Raw genomic sequence first — 23,230 nt, 5'->3', positions numbered from 1 at the left:
CGGTCTTGCATCTTGCTGTGGGGTTCTGAACATTATCAACAACAACAACAACAATAACAACAATAATAATAATAATAATAATAATAACAATCATAATAATAACAATATTTTTCTGGACCGTCGTCAAATTGTGCGGACCGCGCTGGAAACGGGTCCTGGCCGGGTAATGACTACGAATACAGTCCGGCCGCGGGTTTAGTACCGCCAAGGCACCCAAGACGACACCACGCCGGATCTCCTCACAGATTTGATCCATATTAAAAATGCTTATAGGAAAAGATGGCAAAGATTTAGGGACCCAACTGATCGGGTGGAATAATTGGACCTAGGCCGGGAAGTACGAAATCGATTGCTGGAAAGAAAGATTGAAAAATGGAAAGATGTTTGCCGTAATCTCTCAGAGAACGAGTCAGATCGCGAATTTTGGGGGATTCTCTCAGAAAACGAGTCAGATAGCGAATTTCGTCGGATTATATATAAAACGTTAAGCATTCAATTATAAATTTCACTATAATACCGTAGCGAAGCACGGGTACCTTGCTAGTATTTATAATATAATTCTTATTTTATTATTCGCTAATCGGTCAAGTAGCGACCACGATAAATTTAATGATATATTCTGGCGTTTGTTCTATTTTCTATCCATCCTGTAGGTTTTCATCGAGCACGGCGTTCATCCGACCACTTTTCATCTCCGAAAGCCCCAAAAGTCACGATGCTTGTTCTGGAAGGTCTCGTTTGTGTGCGTCTTCTTGTCGTAGGCCCACTTTTTCGAAGTTTTTCTTCACGTTGGCGTACTAGTGAATTGTTGTTTTCGGTTTTCAGTCGAAATTATTAAAAATGCGTTTTGTTCATCAAGAGTAGACCGTCCGTCGTAAGTGACCGTTATTGTTTGTTTAAGTCTTTAATCCATAGACTGGTTTGATGCAGCCCTCCATGCCACCCTATACTGTGCTAAACTTTCCCTTTCTATACGGTATAGGACTAACTGCTGCATCTTACATCTGCTCTAATGAGCTTGTCATATTCATTCCTTGGTCTACTCCTACCGTTCTTGCCGCCTATACTTCCCTCAAAAACCAACTGAAGAAGTCCCAGGTGTCTTAAGATGTGTCCTATCTCTTCTTCTCGTCAAATTTAGCCAAATCGATCTCCTCTCGCCAATTCGATTCAGTATCTCTTCATTCGTGATTCGATCTATCCATCTCAACTTCAACATTCTTCTGTAACACCACATTTCGAAAGCTATTATCTTTCTTTCTGAGCTGGTTATCGTCCGTCTTTCATTTCCATACAACGCCACGCTCGAGACGAAAGTCTTCAAAAACAAATTCCTGATTCTTATATCGATGTTCGAAGTGAGCAAATTTAGTTTCTTTAAGAAAGGTCTTCCTTGCTTGTGCTAGTCTGCATTTTATAGCCTCCTTACTTCTGCCATCGTTAGTTATTTTACTACCCAAGTAACGAAATTCATTTAATTCCTTTAAGACTTCATTTACTAATCTGATATTACCAGCATCACTTAATGTCGTTCGACTGCACTCCATTACATTTGTTTTGGACTTTCTTATTTTCATCTTGTACTTCTTATCCAAGACTCTGTTCATACCATTCAGCAATTTCTCTAGCTCTCATGCCGTCTCAGATACAATAACAATATCATCAGTAAATCTCATGATTTTGATTTCCTCTCCTTGGATTGTAATTCCCTTTCCAAATTCATCTTTGATTTCCTTTACGTACTGCCTGCTCTATATAAACATTAAAAAGGAGAGGGACAAACTGCAGTCTTGCCTCACTCCTTTCTGGATTGCTACTTCTCTTTCGAAGCCCTCAATTGTTATCACTGCAGATTGAGTTTTTTTGCAAGTTGCTTTACGTCGCACCGACACAGATAGGTTTTATGGCGACGATGGGACAGGAAAGGGCTAGGGAGTGGGAAGGAAGCGGCCGTGACCTTAATTAAAATACAGCCCCAGCATTTGCCTGGTGTGAAAATAGGAAACCACGCCAAACAATCTTCAGGTTAGTCGACAGTGGAGTTTTTAACCCACTATCTCCCGAATACTGGATACTGGCCACACTTAAGCGACTGAGTTTTAAACAGATTGTAGATCATTCTTCGTTCTCGATATCTGGTCCCGATCATCTTCAGTATCTCAAATAGCTTGATCCAATCAGCATTATCGAATACATTTTCCAGATCTACCATTATTATTATTATTATTATTATTATTATTATTATTATTATTATTATTATTATTATTATTATTATGGTGAAAGAACGTGTTTGTATACAGTGCTGTGAGAGTTTCATTTTTCATGTGGAAAGTGACATTATTGAGGTACAGTTCAGTTACATTACTTAATACTAAGTGAAGTTCTTTGAATTGACATAATTAACATTTCACTCGAAACCTGTACAAGAGTAAAAACTGTGTTTGCTTGATTGTTGAGTTCGTTAAAATTTAAGTCGCCATTGATCGAAGAGTTAACGTATGACATCAGAGATTCTAGTGGCGGAGTAAGGAACGAGAAACAAAACACGGTAGTATTGCCAACTGCTGCATACAGTACGTCATGGAATACTGCAAAGCGTGCGAGTGCGAACTGCCTAATGACGGTGGCTATGTGGAGTGCAAGGGGTGCGGAAATGCATGGCACTATGATTGCTCCGTCCTGAAAGAAAATTCGTACCGTACGATGAGCAAGGACAAGAAAACAAAATGGCGATGTGCTGAATGCAGAAAGAAAGTGGACACTAGCAGTAACGCTAAAAAAAGCCATGACTTGTCGGACATCAACAAAAAATTAACAATAGTTGTGGACTTGAAAGATGCAGTGAATGAAATGAAGGAAGAACTGAGGGAAAGTGTTAAAAGTCAGAAGTTCATTTGTGAACAGTATGAGGACATTAGGACAGGAATGCAGAGCATGATTAAACATATAAAGGAGTTGGAAAAGAAAGTGGAGTGTTTAACAGATGAATGTAAAGAAAAGGATTATATAATTCATGAACAGGAAATTAGAATACAAGAACTTGAACAATATTCCATAAATAGAAACCTTTTGCTACATGGTATTCCAGAGAAAGATGAGGAAGATATTGAAGAAATAGCATGCAGATTTGCAGCAGAGCTGGATGTTCCTTTGTGTAAAACTGAAATAGATGCAGCACACAGAGTTCCAACCAGGAAAGAAGGAGTACCCAAACCCATCATAATTCAGCTACCAAGGAAGAAGAGAGACTTAATGCTCGCAAGAAGGAAAATCAAGACCATCCTTAACTCTAAAGTTATTGGACCAACAGAAGGAGGGAAGGTACTTGTCACGGAGCAACTGTCCCCTTACATGGCTAATCTTCGCTGGGAGGCATGGAGACAGGCGGACATCAAATGATGGAAGTACGTATGGGTGAAGCAGGGAAAGCTGTTCGCTAGAAAGGAAGAGAAAACTACTCCGGTAAGAATTCTTTCAAAAAAAAGACATTGAAAAAATCCAGTAACTGGCTGAAAGTATCAATATTTAATTTTACTCTAGTGTATCTGAAATTTAGTTATGGATGTCAGTTATATTGATAGTTGTAGTTTATTACTATATTCAAAGGTATACAATAATTGTGATGAATGGCTACAGATGACAAAGAAACAAGAAAGTGAAATGTCTCTACTTCATATGAATATAAGATCAATTAGAAAATATTGGGATCAGATGGTTATAACACAGCAGGCCACTGGTAGATGTGCTAATATTTAGTGAAATAAATGTAAATAATGAAACGGAAATTGAGCAGTATGAGTTAGAAGGATATAGTATGCATTATTCAATAAGAAATGTTTCTAGGGGTGGAGGAATAGTCATTTTTGTCAAGGAAGGGTTCGTATTTAAAGAAAAGAAATGTATAACAAATCAGTTTGAAAATTTATCAGGGGAAGTTTGGATTAATGGAACACTATATGGGATCATTATGGCAGTATACAGACCACCTGACTATAATCCAAAGGATTTTGTGGAGGAGTTAGATCTTCATTTACATAGTATGAATGCCAGAAACTTAATAATTATTGGGTACATGAACATAGATATTCTGAAAGACAGCAGAGTCACATCCTTGTACAATAATGTGTTAGCAGATCATTAGTTAGTTCATTGCATTAACAAGTTCACAAGGGAAGAATATGTAAATGGAAAACTAACACAATCCTGCATCGACCATGCATTGATTAGGAATGGGAAAAATGTAAGAGATTCTTCTGTAATTCAGACTAAAGTTTCTGATCATTATATAATAACTGTACAGATATCACATGATACTAGGCGTAATAAATATGTTCCAAGTGAAAAAGTTATAGATAACATACAGGAAAGGGTGAGTAAATCCATGTTAAGAACAGAAATAGAAATTATTGGAAAAGAAATAAATGAGAATATGAGTTCAGATGATATATACATGAAGATTTGCAATGCAGTTAACGAGGCAACTAATGAAACGAAGGATACAAAAAACCAGAAGAGAAGGAAAGAGACTCAACCGTGGCTGACGGGTGCTATAATAGAAAAAATCAAAGAAAGGGACAGACTTTTCAAAAGATGGAAAAATGCATCAAATTTAAATCCAGAAAATAAGGAAAATTTAAGGAGGTTATATAAAAGAATGAGGAATGATATAATAGCTGATATTCATAAAGCAAAAAGAAAGTATTACAGATTGCAGTTTGAAAGTTGTAGAGAGGACATGAAGAAAACTTGGGAAGTTTGTGTGGTAAAGACTAAAAAGAAATGAACAATAGAAGAAACGGTAAGACATTATTTAGGAAGGCAAGACTCACTAGAAAATATAGTTGATAACTTTTCAAAAACATTTTCAGAACAGCTAGACAAGGTAGTACATGAATGTAGGGTACAAAGAAGAGACTTTCATCATTTTACCTACCACTAGCAAGTACAGCAGATATAGCAAATATAATTGAAGGAATGGACATAAATAAATCACCAGGCACGGATAAATTAACAGTTAAACATCTGAAAGATAACATAGACATAATAACACCAGTAATACAGAAGCTAGTCAATAAAATAATAGACAGGTATTTTCCCAAAGGATCTGAAGACTGCCATAGTGAGACCTATTTACAAGCAAGGTTCACATTTACAGTATGAAAACTATAGACAGATATCTATTCTTCAAACTATAGGTAAAGTAGTTGAAAGATACATTGCTGATCACCTAATCTCATATTTAGAAAAATTTAAAATAATTGATGAACATCAATTTGCTTATCAAAAACACAAGGGTACATGTAATCTTCTTGAAGAATTCTCCAGTTTGATCAATGGGAAGCTAAATCAAGGTATGCATATTTTAGCTGTGTTTATTGATTTCTCAAAGGCATTTGATTCAATTTCCCATGAAAACATTATTGCAGCCTTAAGCAAAATTGGGGTAAGAGGAACACCACAAAAAGTTTTTGAAAGTTATCTGACTGACCGAACGTATAGGGTAAAAATTGATAATATATATGGAGAAATAACTTCTATTAAAAGAGGTGTTCCACAAGGAAGTATCCTAGGACCCAGTAAGGAATGCAACCATGTATACAAATGTGAAACAACTACACCGGCAGATAAGCACATCAAGTGCTTTGCAGGTGTAAATAATTGCAAAGATAATGTATAATATCATACTGCATATTTGCAAATGTATTTTAGATAAGTTATAAATAAATAAATAAATAAATAAATAAATAAATAAATAAATAAATAAATAAATAAATAAATAAATAAATAAATAAATAAATTATTATTATTATTATTATTATTATTATTATTATTATTATTATTATTATTATTATTATTATTATTATTATTACACAGTTTTTTGAGAACGCTGGCACGTTGCTCTTGGCAATCGACTCCGTACGGACTTAAATCCCAACGAACGATTTAGAGTGGTATTTCCACTAGTACCGGAGCGTAGCAGTAAGAAGAGCATCCAGTCTTAAATCGCCAACTAGATGTCAAATTGAGTCTGAGTGCTACGCTGACCCTACACAAATGTCGGAAGGTGGAATTACAAGAATATTAATATTTTCCCGTCATATCAAGTCAATGGTCGTGTTCCTACCTTCGATCCGTAAGATGAGATTAGAGGATAGTAGTAGTCCCTGGGGTTTGGGTTAAGAATGACGGACAGTCCCATGTGATATCCTGGAGAGCTCACTTTCAGGCTGTCGTTATCCTCGTCATCATCATCATCATTTGGATCTTCAGCAGTTCCACTGTGAAAAGAATTTCAGATTCTATTACTTTAAATGATGCTAGCGTAGCCTTAACATATACCACGGGTTCCCAACTATGTCGTTTCAGAACTCACGAGTATCAAAATTCACTAATACAGTGCGTCCCGCTCCCAGCGAGGCCGGCAGTCGAAATGCACATGCATACTCCGAGCGGTGTATTCACAACCTCATGCTGATTCACTGCATAGCCACGAGGTTGTCAGTTACTCGAGTTCGTGTGTCATGGGAAGCCGTGAAGCCGAGAAGTCCTGAAATGACATGTTTGTTGCAAGAACACGTGTGGTTAAATTACAGTAGAATTAATTAGAGTAGTAATTGAACTATTACACCATTGAAATGCCAGTGAAAGTCACGCTTGAACAAAGAGTTTTTATATATGACACATATGTAATAACCGAGTCATGTAGAGAAGTGTATAGGAGATTTCAGGAGATTCTTTGCAAAACACAGAGGTGGGTTTTGATGATATGATAATATCGAAAGCGTTATGGCCTGCCCGCTTCCCCGATCTTACTGTGTGCGACTTCTATTTGTTGCGAATCCTAAAAACTAAAGTTTACAGAAATAGTCCTCACAACATAGATGAACTTAAAAACAATACAACAACAGTAATTAAAGCAATTACGCAACAGGAACTTATGCGTGTGAATAGCAATTTCATTAGAAGATGCCAGGAACGTTTGAATGCTGAAGGATACCACTTTCAACACCGCCTGTCAAAAAAAAAGTTAATGCTCATGGTAAGGGCTATTGGGTTCATAAATGAGCAATAAATGTAATAATATTGGTAATATAATACGTGGGAGGTTTTGAATATACCGCTCGGAACATGCATGTTATTTCCCGGCCCCGCTGGGTGTGGGACACACTGTGTTTGTAAGAGTAGGATTTTTACCTGGGCCGGTCTCAAAACTCACGAGCTTGGCCAGTTCTCCTTTGAATGAATAAATGTCCACCCTACCCACATAACTACTGTATATGTTTGAAAAGTCCATTGCTAGCGCCAGCCGGAAATGCGTGCCCTCTGGTAACTGGTACCTCTCTCTTCAAAAGGTGGGCCTGGTGTGCATTATCACATAGAGTATGCACGACGGGGGTTTATCAAGTACACCCTGGTGGGTTGTTACACTTAAAACGCTATTATCACTTCACTGGCAAACACGGATGACAGTCTTTTATCACGAAACCATACTTTTTTCGACCGACTTGTTTTGACGCTGCTTATAAAGCCTATAGCCGTTGTAGACCAAATTTAGCTTAGCTTTTTGCGAAGTATTGAGTTCCATGCTTTGCACTGCTCTATGGCACCAAGCAGAATAACTGGGTAAAGATCAGTGCTATACTTGAAGAATTTGGTCTGTAGTAGGGTGATAATTCCTGTTATTAATACATCGGAAATCCCATTCTAAATGTGGGTGGACAAACAGGGGTTGAAGGGCAACGGGGAGTCACCACGGATCTGATCCTTCCTGTGGTACCTCTCCTCCGGACTCGTGCGGTTTGAGAATCATTCAAAGTTTGATTTAGCTACTAGTTCGAAGTCGTGAGTTTTGATACTATTTTCTACTAATTTTAGCTCGTGAGTTTTAGACTCGTGAACTTTGAGACATAACCTTCACAACGCTATTTGACTGACGGCAGGCTTTAGTGAACATTCTTGATATCGTAGCACAACTAGAAATATTCCCGTGAAATGCCACAGTTTTAAACTGGAAACTCTCTTTCAAAGGTTTGGAGAATCCGCTATTGGCTGAGCCTGTCGTATGTACCCTCAGTTCGTACGTCAAGCACTTCTGGACGACTGCATATATTTTTCGGAGCTGACACTCATTCAAACCCTTTAGTGGTAGAATATTTTTAAATATTTCATATTTAATGTCAAATTGTTTTGGAGGAATGGATATTCTTGTTCCCGATGCTAAACCAATTAGGATAGAATATTTTACATATTTCACACTAAGTGTACAGGATGCCTTTGCTGGCAGGATGTAGTGTTTACAGTGCACTACGTCTTCTGGTATGGACTAGAATAAATGTGTTACTTTTATTGACCTGTCTCAGTCTCATCCTTGGCTTTGACAATATGAAAGTGGCTGAGGTATGAGCGATGCTATTAATACTGTTCCTTATGAAGCCAGTCCCTGTTATGAATGGTGTGAAAATATCGCTCATAGGGTCGGTTGGTGCATGAATTTCAGTGGGTTTGGCAGACTGATATGTAATAGCAACTTCTGGCTTAGTGAGGAAAGCAACGGGAAACTACATCACTCCGCATTTCCCTAGTATGCCTTTTCAGCGACACCTAGGCTATCTATGGCAGCTGTTGGTGGAGCTGTAGAAAATCAAACCAGCCTTCGGGCTGAATACCCAACATACACAAGTTTACAGGATGTACGATATTTAAACCGACAAGAAACCAGAGTTGCTCTTCGTGTTATGTTAAAAACGATGGCCCAATCGGATTGGCGGGGACAAATATTATTTTCGAGAAAATGAGGTTACTTCGTTACATTTCCTGGTGCGCGAGTTGACGAACTTGCCGTGTTTGCTATGCCAGAGAGCCAGCCACTGCCTGTTGCTGTGCGTCAGGGAAGGGAAGGGAAGGGAAGGTAAGGGAAGGGAAGAGAAGGGAAGGGAAGGGAAGGGATGGGAAGGGACGAGAAGGTAAGGTAAGGTAAGGTAAGGTAAGGTAAGGTAAAGGTAAGGTAAGGGATGGAAAGGAAAGGTATGGGAAGGGACGGGAAGGTAAGGTAAGGTGAGGTAAGGGATGGAAAGGGAAGGTACGGGAAGGGACGGGAAGGGAAGGTAAGGTAAGGTGAGGTAAGGTAAAGGTAAGGTAAGGGAAGTAAGGGAAGGGAAGGGAAGGGAAGGGTAAAGGTAAGGTGAGGTAAGGTACGGGATGGGAAGGGACGGGAAGGAACGGGAAGGTACGGGAAGGGAAGTGGGAGAAAGGGGTAATGCGTGACATACAACATATCCTGGACAGAGTCCCAAGGTTGTGAACTATGCATCGAAGTAGGAGGGGGGGCATATGGAACATCTACTCTGACCAAACCATTGGGCGTATTTTTTCCTTCATTCAGTATTTCATTCCATTTAAAATGTTGTGATTGAAGGAATACACAATCGTGGCGCGGCAACGTTGCACCTTCGAGCATGTTAAATAATAAAGAACGTTACTGCGACCAACAGACGAGAAGAGAAACGATCTGGTGTATTCCTGGACTGACAAATGTGTCTTAATTACAGCGTGTTCTTCTACTGTGTGTGCAGTTTAATAAACGACCTGTGGATATTGCCTGTAAGAGACAAGGACAATCCTGTGCGAGTCGAACGAGGAAACTTGTGCATACGAGGGAGCATTATCTCTGTCTCCATTATACACTCCAATCCTCCTCCCTTCCCTTCTCTTCCCTGAAGCACGTTAGTGGCTTGTAGTACAGCACAGCAAATACGGCAAGTTCATCCATTTGAATCGCAAGCCCAGAAGCACTAGCACCTCATTTTTCAAAAAGGAAACTTTTCTCCGCCCATCCGATTGCACCATAGTTCTTAAAATAACACGAAGAAAATCCTTGACTTTTTGTCGGTATATTTATGATACTTTCTTTTTTCTTTCTTTCTTAATCTGTTTACCATCCCGGGTCGGTTTTTCCCTCGGACTCAGCAAGGGATCCCACATCTACCGCCTCAAGGGCAGTGTCCTGGAGCTTCAGACTCTAGGTCGGGGATACAACTGGGGAGGATGACCAGTACCTCGCCCAGGCGGCCTAACCTGCTGTGCTGAACAGGGGTCGTGCGGGGGATGGGAAGATAGGAAGGGATAGACAAAGAAGAGGGAAGGAAGCGCCGTGGCCTTAAGTTAGGTACCATCCCGGCATTTGCCTGGAGGAGAAGTCGGAAACCACGGAAAACCACTTCCACGATGGCTGAGGTGGAAATCGAACCTACCTCTACTCAGTTGACCTCTCGAGGCTGAGTGGACCCCGTTCCAGCCCTCGTACCACTTTTCAAATTTCGTTGCAGAGCCGGGAATTGAACCCGGGACTCCGCGGGTGGCAGCTAATCACACTAACCACTACATCACAGAGGCGGACACCCATTTTATTACTGCAGTTAATAAATAGGGGCTATGGAATACCTGCATTTGTCTGACTGAAATGTGAGTTGCTAGAGAATGCCTAACAAGGCCGCCCGCCTCCTTATCGTATCAGGCAAACACAAAGAGCTGCGACCTTGACTAGTGGGAAACTGGGAGTGAAATTTCTAGATCCTAATGGGTGGGTAGGAGAAAGGGATCTGCGCTCGGATGGCCTTCATTTAAACCGCAGTGGTACGTATAAGTTAGGAAATTTGTTTGGAAGGGTAATAGGGAGGTACATTCAGGGAAACGGGATGGCCTATGGAGCGGTGATAAGGGAACAGGGAACTGGAAATCAAGTAGGGATGACATAAAATTGTTAGTGTTGAACTGTAGAAGTATTGTAAAGAAAGGAATAGAATTAAGTAATTTAATAGATATATATTTACCAGATATTGTAATACGAGTTGAATCATGGCTGAGAAATGATATAATGGATGCAGAAATTTTCTCACGGCACTGGAGTGTGTATCGTAGAGATAGGATAGAAAAGGTGGGAGGGGGAGTTTTCATTCTGGTGAAAGAAGAATTTGTAAGCTACGAAAAAGTTAAAGATGAGACACATGAAATTCTAGGTGTAAGGCACATTTCTAAAGATAATAGGCAACTTGATATATTTGGAGTGTACAGATCGGGAAAGGGTAGCACTGATGCGGATTTGGAATTATTTGATAGGATAGTCAGCTATGTGGGAAGCGACATGGAAAGAAATGTGATTGTAGCGGGAGATCTGAATTTGCCAGATGTCAATTGGGAAGGAAATGCGAACGACAGGAAGCATGACCAACAAATGGCAAATAAGTTAATATGGGAAGGACAGCTGATTCAGAAAGTAATGGAACCAACCAGAGGGAAAAATATATTGGATGTGGTGCTGATAAAACCAGATGAGCTCTATAGGGAAACTGAAGTAATAGATGGTATTAGTGATCATGAAGCTGTTTTTGTGGTAGTTAAAAATAAATGTGATAGAAAGGAAGGTCTTAAAAGTAGGACTGTTAGGCAGTACCATATGGCTGATAAAGCAGGCATGAGGCAGTTTCTAAAAAGTAAATATGATCGGTGGAAAACGGTAAATAAAAATGTAAACAGACTCTGGGATGGGTTTAAAGAAATTGTTGAGGAATGCGAAAACAGGTTTGTACCTTTAAGGGTGGTAAGAAATGGTAAAGACCCACCTTATTATAATAGAGAAATAAAGAGACTAAGAAGGAGGTGCAGACTGGAAAGAAATAGAGTTAGAAATGGCTGTGGAAGTAAGGATAAATTGAAGGAACTTACTAGAAAATTGAATCTAGCAAAGAAGGCAGCTAAGGATAACATGATGGCAAGCATAATTGGCAGTCATACAAATTTTAGTGAAAAATGGAAGGGTATGTACAGGTATTTTAAGGCAGAAACAGGTTCCAAGAAGGACATTCCAGGAAAAATTAATGAACAAGGGGAGTGTGTATGTGAGGATCTTCAAAAGGCAGAAGTATTCAGTCAGCAGTATGTAAAGATTGTTGGTTACAAGGATAATGTCGAGATAGAGGAAGAGACTAAGGCCAAAGAAGTAATAAAATTTACGTATGATAACAATGACATTTACAATAAGATACAAAAGTTGAAAACTAGAAAAGCGGCTGGAATTGATCAGATTTCTGGGGATATACTAAAGACAATGGGTTGGGATATAGTACCATATCTGAAGTACTTATTTGATTATTGTTTGGTTGAAGGAGCTATACCAGATGAATGGAGAGTTGCTATAGTAGCCCCTGTGTATAAAGGAAAGGGTGATAGACATAAAGCTGAAAATTACAGGCCAGTAAGTTTGACATGCATTGTATGTAAGCTTTGGGAAGGCATTCTTTCTGATTATATTAGACATGTTTGTGAAATTAATAACTGGTTCGATAGAAGGCAATTCGGTTTTAGGAAAGGTTATTCCACTGAAGCTCAACTTGTAGGATTCCAGCAAGATATAGCAGATATCTTGGATTCTGGAGGTCAAATGGACTGTATCGCGATTGACATGTCTAAAACATTTGATAGGGTGGATCATGGGAGACTACTGGCAAAAATGAGTGCAATTGGACTAGACAAAAGAGTGACTGAATGGGTTGCTATATTTCTAGAAAATAGATCTCAGAGAGTTAGAGTAGGTGAAGCTTTGTCTGACCCTGTAATAGTTGAGAGGGGAGTTCCTCAGGGCAGTGTTATCGGACCTTTATGTTTTCTTATATATATAAATGATATGAGTAAAGAAGTGGAATCGGAGGTAAGGCTTTTTGCGGATGATGTTATTCTCTATAGAGTGATAAATAAGTTACAAGATTGTGAGCAACTGCTACGTGACCTCGAAAATATTGTGAGATGGACAGCGGGCAATGGTATGTTGATGAACGGGTCTAAAAGTCAGGTTGTGAGTTTCACAAATAGGAAAAGTCCTGTCAGTTTTAATTACTGCGTTGATGGGGTGAAAGTTCCTTTTGGGGATCATTGTAAGTATCTAGGTGTTAATATAAGGAAAGATCTTCACTGGGGTAATCACATAAATGGGATTTTAAATAAAGGGTACCGATCTCTGCACGTGGTTATGAGGGTGTTTAGGGGTTGTAGTAAGGATGTAAAGGAGAGTGCATATAAGTCTCTGGTAAGACCCCAACTAGAGTATGGTTCCAGTGTATGGGACCCTCACCAGGATTACCTGATTCAAGAACTGGAAAAAATCCGAAGAAAAGCAGCTCGATTTGTTCTGGGCGATTTCCGACAAAAGAGTAGCGTTACAAAAATGTTGCAATGTTTGGGTTGGGAAGAATTGAGAGAAAGAAGAAGAGCTGCTCGACTACGTGGTATGTTCCGAGCTGTCAGCGGAGAGATGGCGTGGAATGACATTAGTAGACGAATAGGTTTGAATGGCGTCTATAAAAGTGGGAAAGATCACAATATGAAGATAAAGTTGGAATTCAAGAGGACAAACTGGGGCAAATATTCATTTATAGGAAGGGGAGTTAGGGATTGGAATAACTTACCAAGGGAGATGTTCAATAAATTTCCAATTTCTTTGAAATCATTTCGGAAAAGGCTAGGAAAGCAACAGATAGGGAATCTGCCACCTGGGCGACTGCCCTAAATGCAGATCAGTATTGATTGATTGATCATTACAGGTAACCTTCAAGGAAGGGTAGAAATACATTCTTTCACTTTGTAATCAGTAGGAAGTTCCGGTAACAAGTTCGGGCAGCGATAGTTTACCGTACACAATGCCACTTGTTAAGGGGAAGATTCCTTACGACTTGGCATTCAAATCAAAAGTTACAGAATACTCAAAATTTCATGGTAACAGGGCAGCAGGAAAACAATATCTACTTGTAATTTTTAACAGTCACAGTATTACACTACCTACCGGTAATTTGTGTCTGTACACAACATAAATTATTTTTGCAAAATTTTATTTGAAAATACAGTGAAATTATATTTTCAATAAAATATCAGTGTGCGTCTTACGATCCTAAAAATACGGTAGTTTCACCTTCTAATAGTTTTAGTTGCATATTTTTCATGATTTTTTTTATAGTGGCTTTACGTCACACTGACGCAGATAGGTCTTACGGCGACGATGGGATAGGAAAGGGCTAAGAGTGGGAAGGAAGCAGCCGTGGCCTTAAGTACGGTCCAGCCCCAGCATTTATCTGGTGTGAAAATGGGAAACCACGGAAAAACATCTTCAGGGCTGCTGACAGTGGGATTCGAACCCTCTATCTCCCGAATACTGGATACTGGCCGCACTTAAGCGACTGCAGCCATTGAGCTCAGTTTCATGATAATTACTTCAGTGATAACTTTATATACACACCTGATAAAATCATCATGGTCACGGACGTAATTGAAAGCACAGCAGTAACCCTCCATAGTCTTACGCATTTTGAACAGCTCAGAGCAGTTGGTGATCCGTCCCATCCACATGCAACGCACCAGAAGTTCCTCACAGCTTGGAGATAACTGAAATACAGTAGTTGTGAACAAATTATCGTGTCAGTGAAAGTAAAAACAAATCAATTATTTGGAAAAGGATACATGTCAACAAAAGTGAATTGTTGGAGATACAGAAAAGTTAATATATTGTAAATGAGTGAAGCAATCATAGCTGCAATTCTGAATTGCTTATAGCAAGTAAAGATTCAGATAATACTGATTTTAGATGTAATCTCTGGAGGTCAAAAAGAGAAGTTTGGTTCACTTGAGACGTGCTCTTTTCAAAGTGAACTGATTTTTTAATAATTTCATTTTTCAACACTATGTTTTTGAACTATCTACAATCTGTACAAAAGTTAGTCTGCAGTGATAGGAATCGAGAGATTTGAAAAAGAAGCAGCAATCCAAAAAGGAGTGAGGCAAAGCTGCAGTTTGTCCCTCATCCTTTTCAATGTTTACATAGAACAGGCGATACAGGAAATCAAAGAAGAATTTGGAAAAGGAATCACAATCCAAGGAGAGAAAATCAAAATCTTGAGATTTGCCCATGACATTGTTATTTTATCTGAATTTGCAGAAGATCTGGAGAAACTGCTAAATGATAAGGATAGAATTTAGGGGATGGAGTACAGGATGAAAATAAATAAGTCCAAAACAAAAGTAATGGCGTACAGTCGAACGAAGTCAGGTGATGCAGGTAATATTAGATTAGGAAATGAAGTCTTAAAGGAAGTAGATGAATATTGTACTTGGGTACTAAAATAACTAACAATGGCAGAAGAAAGGAGGACATAAAATGCAGACTAGCACAAGCAAGGAAGGCCCTTTCTTAAGAAAAGAAATTTGCTCACTTCAAACATTGATATAGAAATTAGGAAGAAGTTTTTGAAAATTTTCGTCTGGAACGTGGCATTGTGTGGAAGTGAAAAATTGACGATAACTATTTCAGAAAGAAAGGGAATAGAAGCTTTTGAAATGTGGTGTTACGGAAGAATGCTAAGAGTGAGATGGGTAGATCGAATCACAAATGAAGAGATGCTAAATCGAATTGGTAAGAGGAGATAGATTTGGCTCAATTTGATCAGAGGACGAGACAGTACGATAGGACACATTTTTAGACACCCAGGACTCTTTCTGTTGATTTTTGAGGGAATTTTAAGCGGTAAGAAATTGTAGGGGTTATACTAAGGCATAAATATGATAGGCAGCTTAGAGCTGATATGGCATGTACTAGTTAGGTTGAAATTAAAAGATTAGCACAGGATTGGGTGGCATGGAGAGTTGCATCAAACCAGTCTATGGACTGATGACTCAAACAACAACAACAACAACAACAACAACATAGTTTTGATATTTTAAAGCTGTATTATCTTATTACATCCTCTGTTTTCATTAAACCTATAGCTTAAAAGTACCTAATAATAATGTTTGTCTTGACAGAATTTTTTCTGTGCATCTTGTATTATCGCTGTAATATCACAGTCACTACACAGTAAAATTATAGTGATGGTGGTGGTGGTGCTGGTGGTAATTATTGTTTTGAAAGGAAGTACAACTGGGCAACCATCCTCTATATAACACTAACCAGGGAGAATAAATGGAAGGGATCATACACTTCGAAAAATGCAGATATTGGCCAAAGAAAGACAAGGACCACGAAGGGCGTGGAAATGGAAGACTCACTGGACCTCCATACGTAATACCGTCGGGACAAGAAAAGAACAAGCGTTTACCAAAAGAGGTCGGATTGGATGAAAGGCAGAACTCAGCTGAGGGCCCGGTGGTTGCCAACCCACGCTCTCAAGTTAAGAGCCCCTGGGACCCATTTTAGTCGCCTTTTACGACAGGCAGGGTATAACGTGGGTGTTATTCCACCGCCCCCACCCACAGAGGGAGTTGAATTATAGTGTAGTCAGTCTGGGTTTGGAATGTTATTGTTGGACATTTTTATTGTTTACATTTTACTTTACGTCGCTCAAACACGGAGAGGTCTTATGGTGACGATGGGATAGAAAAGGACTAGAATGGGAAGGAACCGGCCGTGGCCTTAATTAAGGTACAACCTGCTGTGAAAACGGGAAACCGCGTAAAACCACCTTCAGGGCTTCCGACAGTGGGGTTCGAACCCATTATCTCTCTAATGCAAGTTCATGGCTGCGGGACCCTAACCGCTCGGCCAACTTGCTCGGGGTTAATATATGATTTCTCATTTCTAAACAAACTTCCACATCTTCAAGTTCCAGAACATTTCCTGTCACTGGGACAAGAGATGTGCTCGCCTGATACAGGTTTTTCTATTTGACACCCATGTGCGACCTGTGCGTTTGGATGAGGGATGATGAGGGTAAGGTAGGGAGAGGGTGAAACCCGGTGTCAGCATGTAGCCTACTCCTGTCAAAAAAACACCAAAGAGTCTGCTCAAGACTTGACGTCATCATCAACAGCGTTATATGTCCTCACTCCATACGAATATTGCGAATATTGCCGGCCAACATTCTGATGGTGATTTTATTCCATCATTTGGACACCTCAACGCTCGATTTCTGCAGTCGCTTAAGTGCGGCCAGTATCCAGTATACGGGATATAGTGGGTTCGAACCCCACTGTCGGCAGCCCTGAAGATGGTTTCCCGTGGTTTTCCATTTTCACACCAGACAAATGCTGTGCCTTAATTAAGGCTACGACCGATTCCTTTCGATTCCTAGTCCTTTCCTGTCCCATAGTCGCCATAAGACCTATCTGTGTCGGTGCAACGTGAAGACAATTGTAAAAAAAGAACACCTCAACGATTATGGCCACCAAGCGGGCTGGATTAAGGGGTAAGGAGAAGGTGTAGTCCCTCAAAAAATGGTATTGTATGTTCCTCGCATTTAATATTTTATCAGGCTCAATTTTAGTTGCCAGGTTGAGTGGCTCAGACCGTTGAGGCGCTAGTCTTCTGACTCCAACTTAGCAGGTTCGATCCTATCTCAGTCCCGTGGTATTTGAAGGTGCTCAAATTCGTCATCTTCATGTCGGTAGATTTACTGGCACGTAAAAGAACTCCTGTGGGACAAAATACCGGCACCTCATCGTCTTCGAAAACCGTTAAAGTAGTTAGTGGGACGTAAAGAAAATAACATTATTATTATACTTTTCATTATTAATAAAATAGAATTCACAGTCCAAAAAATACATGCATGGATTCAACTGTTTATGAAAAAATTATACCTGCAAGGAGCTTGTACGTACTCGTGTCATGAAGTTCGTGGATTGGCCGTCCAGTGTCGCTGTGGTGCACTAAAGCGGAGAGTTTGCACCAAAAGATGTTGCCGTGACAGTTCTTCGCTAGTTCCAAGAAGAGGCAGTTGCGTGCATACAGTTGTGAAGAATAGTTGAATGTCAGCGGCGGAACTTGAGAATGTCGTAGTTTGAAGAAAGGCAAGTTTCAAGTTCTGCCAAAAAATAGGCAAATTCGCTTTCGAAATATTTGAGGTGTTCAAGTCGAAATCTCCCTGATCACCACGGCGGTGAAAACAATTCGTGAAAAGGCAGGTCAAAAGACAATGTGATCTTTGAACTGTTAGCGCCAGTCCACGAACATATTGACTGTAGTACGTACACTGGTGTACACTGTGTTGCCTACACTGTAAGCACCAGTCCAAGAGTATAACGCCGTATTGCCTGCACAGTAGGCGCTGTAACGTTCCAGACGTTACAGTGTAATTATGTTAATTTTATTATGTGTAATTAATTCAGGAATTTAACGTCATGATATTTATTTTGGTATGTAATTGTATTATAATTCATGTTTAATCATTTGCTCACTATCATTTCATTACTTTGTAACTACGACTTGTAAACGAGGGCTGAATATCCTAATATTCACTTAGATTCTTGCGACATTAGTTTAAAATTAACTTGCAGTAGATTTCCTCTATCTTGCCACATCACCGAGGAAGAAGGAAGGACAAATTTAGACATCAAGTTCTGAGAAAAGCGAGCACGTGTTCAAGCGTTCTAACGTAAGCTACCGTATTTCGACCAGAATTATTCAAACTGATCAACGCCTATATTTTCAAAGGAGCGTCATGTTGCCATGGATACTGAGTGAAAGGACTAATAGAAGAACAGTTGAGATCATAGTTAAGACTCGTCAACTCTAATATCTGGAGTGGGGAGAGACGTGTCATCTGATTGGACCACGTGTAGCGACCTGTAATTAGCGCGAGAGAAGGTGATAAAAGGGCGTGTTGGAGCTCTTGGCTTCATCTTCTACTCGATCTTCTACTGATCTTCTACAAGACTTCTACGTTATTCTGATCGATATTATTCTACGTGATTCTATTATTGATCTTCTACTTGATTCTTCGTCTCGATACTTAGAAATTCTGAATGAGGGGTGTATAGCCACTCTCATCAGGAAGTACGTACAGCTCGGCTACGAGACCGGTTTGAACCAGTCTAAGTCAATAGGTAGTATTAATCTAGATAGAAATGAAACTTCAGAGAACATTTTCAGTAAAGTTGGAAGGATTCTTAATTGAGTATCCTCTCCATATAACCCAAGGTGGTTCTTCTAACTATGACTTAGGGCTTATCTCCAATATATGGGATAGAGCATAATAGGGAGTGTTAGTTTTGAAGTCATCTTCCAATTAGTGGTGGGTGCAATGTGCAAGGCAGGAATGGTACTTAGCTGCAGATGAAGAGATCTCAAAGACGACCGATGATGTTCCCGCTACAAGGATGGAAGCTTTCCAAGGACCAGCAGAACAAGACTACATGGTGAGCAAACGAGTTAAAGATATTGCAAGTTTTCGCGAAGTAGAGTCATTCAATTTTTTTGTTAAATTCATTTTCTATTTTAAATTCAGTTCTCGTTAAACCGTCGTCATTTATATTCCATATAATAAATAGTATTTTTCTAGTTCACTTTAATCAATCTGCCTTAATTAGCCTTTTGATTTCTAATTCTCCTGCTTAATGATTAGTGCACTATCACCCCACCCCTGTGATAAGAGTCCGTCCAAGCTTGATTATAAATTTTTATCTTTAAGTCCTCAACTTAAAGATTGGCGCCCTTAGCTTGAATGGTTGCATTTCTCGTTCGATGATTGTTCTCCGAGAGGGGAAGTCACAGCGCCAGTCCACGAAATTTTCGACTGTAATTTTTTAGTATACCTAGGTAATACCAAACGCCTTTTTTGAGAGACTCTATATCTTCCCCTGCCTTCATTTGCTCCTCCACAATGTATACGGCGTAGTGCTAACATGCAAGTCAACTTTGCTGCATATGATAAACTACACACCAAAAGTGAAGAATCTGTGTCACACCTTAGACATGATGTCGGAAACGTTGTAGCTGGAGCTGTTTCCCAATAGCAGTCGATGTAGCTCGGAGAAATGTCCTTTACCTTCAATATCGTGGTCATAAAGACGCCCCAGATAGCGTAACTTTTCGAAAACGGGTCTGTAGCTGCTGTCCCTGGAACTGATCAACAGGACATTCATACATATAAGTAAGATAGCACTTGAGTTTGTGATAATACATGATTATATTACCCTCCCCGCAATATATTTGATTACTATTGTAATTTAATGTTTATAAAATATAAATAAATGAAATAAAATACTCGCCTCTCGTTTTGGCGTTAATTGAATTCTTAATATAATTACCGTACATATATTTAATTTAAAATAAATGGAATTATTAACTGAAATGTCTGGAATCTGGGAGCCAGAATTCACTGAAATGGATCCCTCGAATTCTGAAAGAGAATGAAAATTCTCTCTCCCAGGGCGTGTACATAAATCTGCGTGCTGATGGCCTTACCTAACCCTCTGAAAACTATTAAACAGGTAGGAACTGCGCCTAGATTCTCCAGTAACTCCTCCACGGATTCTTAAATAACTACATATATCCTGATTTGTATCACTTCATCAATACGAAAAAATATACACTTCGCACTCAAAATATTAACAACTGCTGGAAGATTTCCTATGTACAGTACATTGCATAATTCTACAACAAAAACAATGGGAAACAACAGCGAGGACTGTACTACCATCTGTAGTGTTGATATAGTTTGCGCTTCACTGTTTTTGTGCATCAACACAAATTGCCGGATCTCACCATCAACACACGGTATACCACTATGATATTGTGTCTCTTTAAGCACTGACACTAATACTTGATTTTAGAGACACTTTCGTTTGCACAAACACACACCGTTGGTCTATGCCTTGAAACTAGACCATATATTACCGAAAGTTGCCATTATATATAAAAGACCAAATACATCTACTAGACCAGTATACTATCACAAGAGTTTTATTAGTATTCGTAGGTTCTTCAAATATATGATTTGTTAATAGTTTACTGGATCGCGTCCTCCACCCACATAAATAGAATTCCTCATCCCCTACTCCGTCTCGATATGTCCAAGCTCGTTCAGGCGTGTCTATCCAACTACGAGCGAGAGATTTCCCACGCTTTAGGCCGACTTTAGGTTATGAATGACAGCGTCTTGGATTCTCAGTATGATTCACTAAAACTTTCTCTGAATGCATTTCCAAACCTGGAAATAGTTTTATGTTCCCCAGATGCCTATACAAAATAAACCACTAGTATCTGACATGGAGACCTTCCATTTCTACGCATCCGGAATCAAAAAGTTGGTTGACCGTTCCGAGAAATGTTTAGAGTCTCTTGGGGACTATGTGGAAAAGTGAATTTACATCGTATGTTGTGACAGCCGTGTTATCTATGTGCAGGTGGTTACATAAATACCCATAACCTGGAAGTGTAACTTACTTTTTGATTCGCCCTCGTACATTTACAATGTAATTTTCAATGACTTGAGTAGAGAACATTTGTGGCGTCGAGATCATTGTTGTAACAATTGTTGCAGCCTAGAATGCAGTAGTTCTTACACAAGTCTGTGTTTGATAGTGTGAGCTTTCATACTGAATGAAACTGTTCCTATTTTCTGCCATTTGATATCGATAAAATGTGAGCGTATTGCATATTTCACAAACTAATGAATAGACGGTATTCAAATTTACAGAGATATTATTAAAATAAATAAAAGCATAGCATACATCATTTACCCCCTGAATTTAACAAACATATTGTTACGTGCCTGTGCGACTGTCAGCCCTTTGGAAGTCGCATCCATTATTTCCTGGAAGGTATGAATGAGTTAGGCCGGACAGCTGCTAGTCAGACTGAGGGCATGTCGCGGCCCCTGCTTCTAGTGTACTTTTTCTCTGGTGTCTCCGTGAATTTTCTGGAAGGCGAAACTAGAACGTTCCTATTCTTGCCGCACCCCGAAGAGACTAGAACTTCATGACCAGGTATATAAGAGTTCACCGCGAACAAGTAGTACTTGAGTCGCAGTGTTGTTGGTATTCAGTTGCTCTGTGGTATTGTCGTGTCGAGTGATATGTGTTGAATTGTTCAGTGTATGGAGTGATCACGTGAATTAATTGCCTCGGTTTTCAGTCTTGTCTGGAGTCAGACCAAGTGTAGAATAGAATACTTCTATCTCCTAGTTCCCGATCGCCTGCAGCTGAAGAGAGAATAATAATTTATTGCAATCTAATTTCTCATACGATTTTCTTCTTACAATTAATGTATGTATAGAAATAGCTGTGTTTCAATGAAAACATATCCAGGTGCTGACATTTACTCATACCACGTTCCCCTAGTTCGTGTCTTTAAAATCAGAATGAAAAGAATTCAGAAGAAAAGAGTCAAAATGTATGATATCCGAAAATTAAAAGAACCTTTCATAAGACAAAATGTAGGAGTCCATCTCGATAATGAACTGAAGTCTCTGTCAGGTAACTGGTGTACTGAAGATAAAATTAAAAGAATAAACTCTATAGTAGAATCCGTTAAAGAGGAACATTTGTGACCTAATGTGACCAAAAAGAAGTCATGGATGATTGAAGAAATACTTGAAATGATGGACAGAAGGAGGAGAGTGAAAAGTAACCCTGATGAATACAGGAATATCAACAAGGAGATCAGGAAACGGATACGAGAAGCTAAGGAAAGAGAAATACAGGAACAGTGCAATGAAATAGAGAAATTACAACTAAAGCATGACAGTTCCAATGCTCACCGAAAAGTCAGAGAGGTGACTGGGAAATACAAATCAAGAACAGGGAACATGTTGGTGAATAGTGAAGGGAAAATAATCGTTGGACAAGAGGAGCTAAAACACACATGGAAAACATACGTAGAACAACTTTTTTATGACAATCGTCCTGAACCACCTGAAGTAAACTGCGAAACAGGGCCTAGAATTCTGATGGAAGAAATACAAACTGCGATAAATAGAATGAAAGACGGTAAATCACCTGGCTCTGAAAATGTAAATTCCGAAATTCTAAAGCTGCTCTGTGAAGATAATTTAAAATGGTTGACTGCACTATTCAACGACATCTACGACTCTGGTTGCATTCCACGGGATTGGCTTAAATCTGAATTTATTACATTGCCCAAAAAAACCGGAGCTAAAACATGTGGTGAGTACAGGACTATCAGCCTCATGAGTCACTTACTAAAGATATTTCTGAGGATCATTCACCGAAGAATATACTAGATCTGTGAAGAACAAATTTTCCCTACACAATTTGGTTTCAGAAATGCATTTGGTACGCGTGGAGCATTGTTTTGTATCCAGGTGCAAAGTACAGAGACGTGAATTGCGACATTTATGCCTGTTTTATTGATTACCAGAAGGCTTTCGACAGAGTAAAACACCAGAAGATCGTTGAAATCTTAAAAAGCATTGGTTTGGATGACAAGGGCCTGCATATAATAGTAAACTTATATTGG

General features: G+C 39.3%; 1 protein-coding gene across 1 annotated transcript in view; it reads right to left on the bottom strand.

Annotated features, from left to right (window-relative positions):
* The window catches only part of LOC136875870 (sodium channel protein Nach-like), a 113,712-nt gene that overhangs the window by 27,175 nt on the left and 63,307 nt on the right, over nt 1–23,230 (bottom strand). The window contains exons 6-9 of the mRNA XM_068228232.1: nt 19,717–19,873; nt 14,282–14,427; nt 8,706–8,724; nt 6,125–6,238 (exon numbers count right to left, since the gene is read on the bottom strand). Coding sequence (XP_068084333.1) covers nt 6,125–6,238; nt 8,706–8,724; nt 14,282–14,427; nt 19,717–19,873 — 436 coding nt within the window. The remainder of the gene's footprint in view (nt 1–6,124; nt 6,239–8,705; nt 8,725–14,281; nt 14,428–19,716; nt 19,874–23,230) is intronic.

Source organism: Anabrus simplex, chromosome 6 (genome assembly GCF_040414725.1).
Source record: "Anabrus simplex isolate iqAnaSimp1 chromosome 6, ASM4041472v1, whole genome shotgun sequence".
Classification (NCBI taxonomy): domain Eukaryota; kingdom Metazoa; phylum Arthropoda; class Insecta; order Orthoptera; family Tettigoniidae; genus Anabrus; species Anabrus simplex.
Note: the sequence above shows the minus strand (reverse complement) of the source record. Positions and strands in the feature narration are given on the sequence as shown.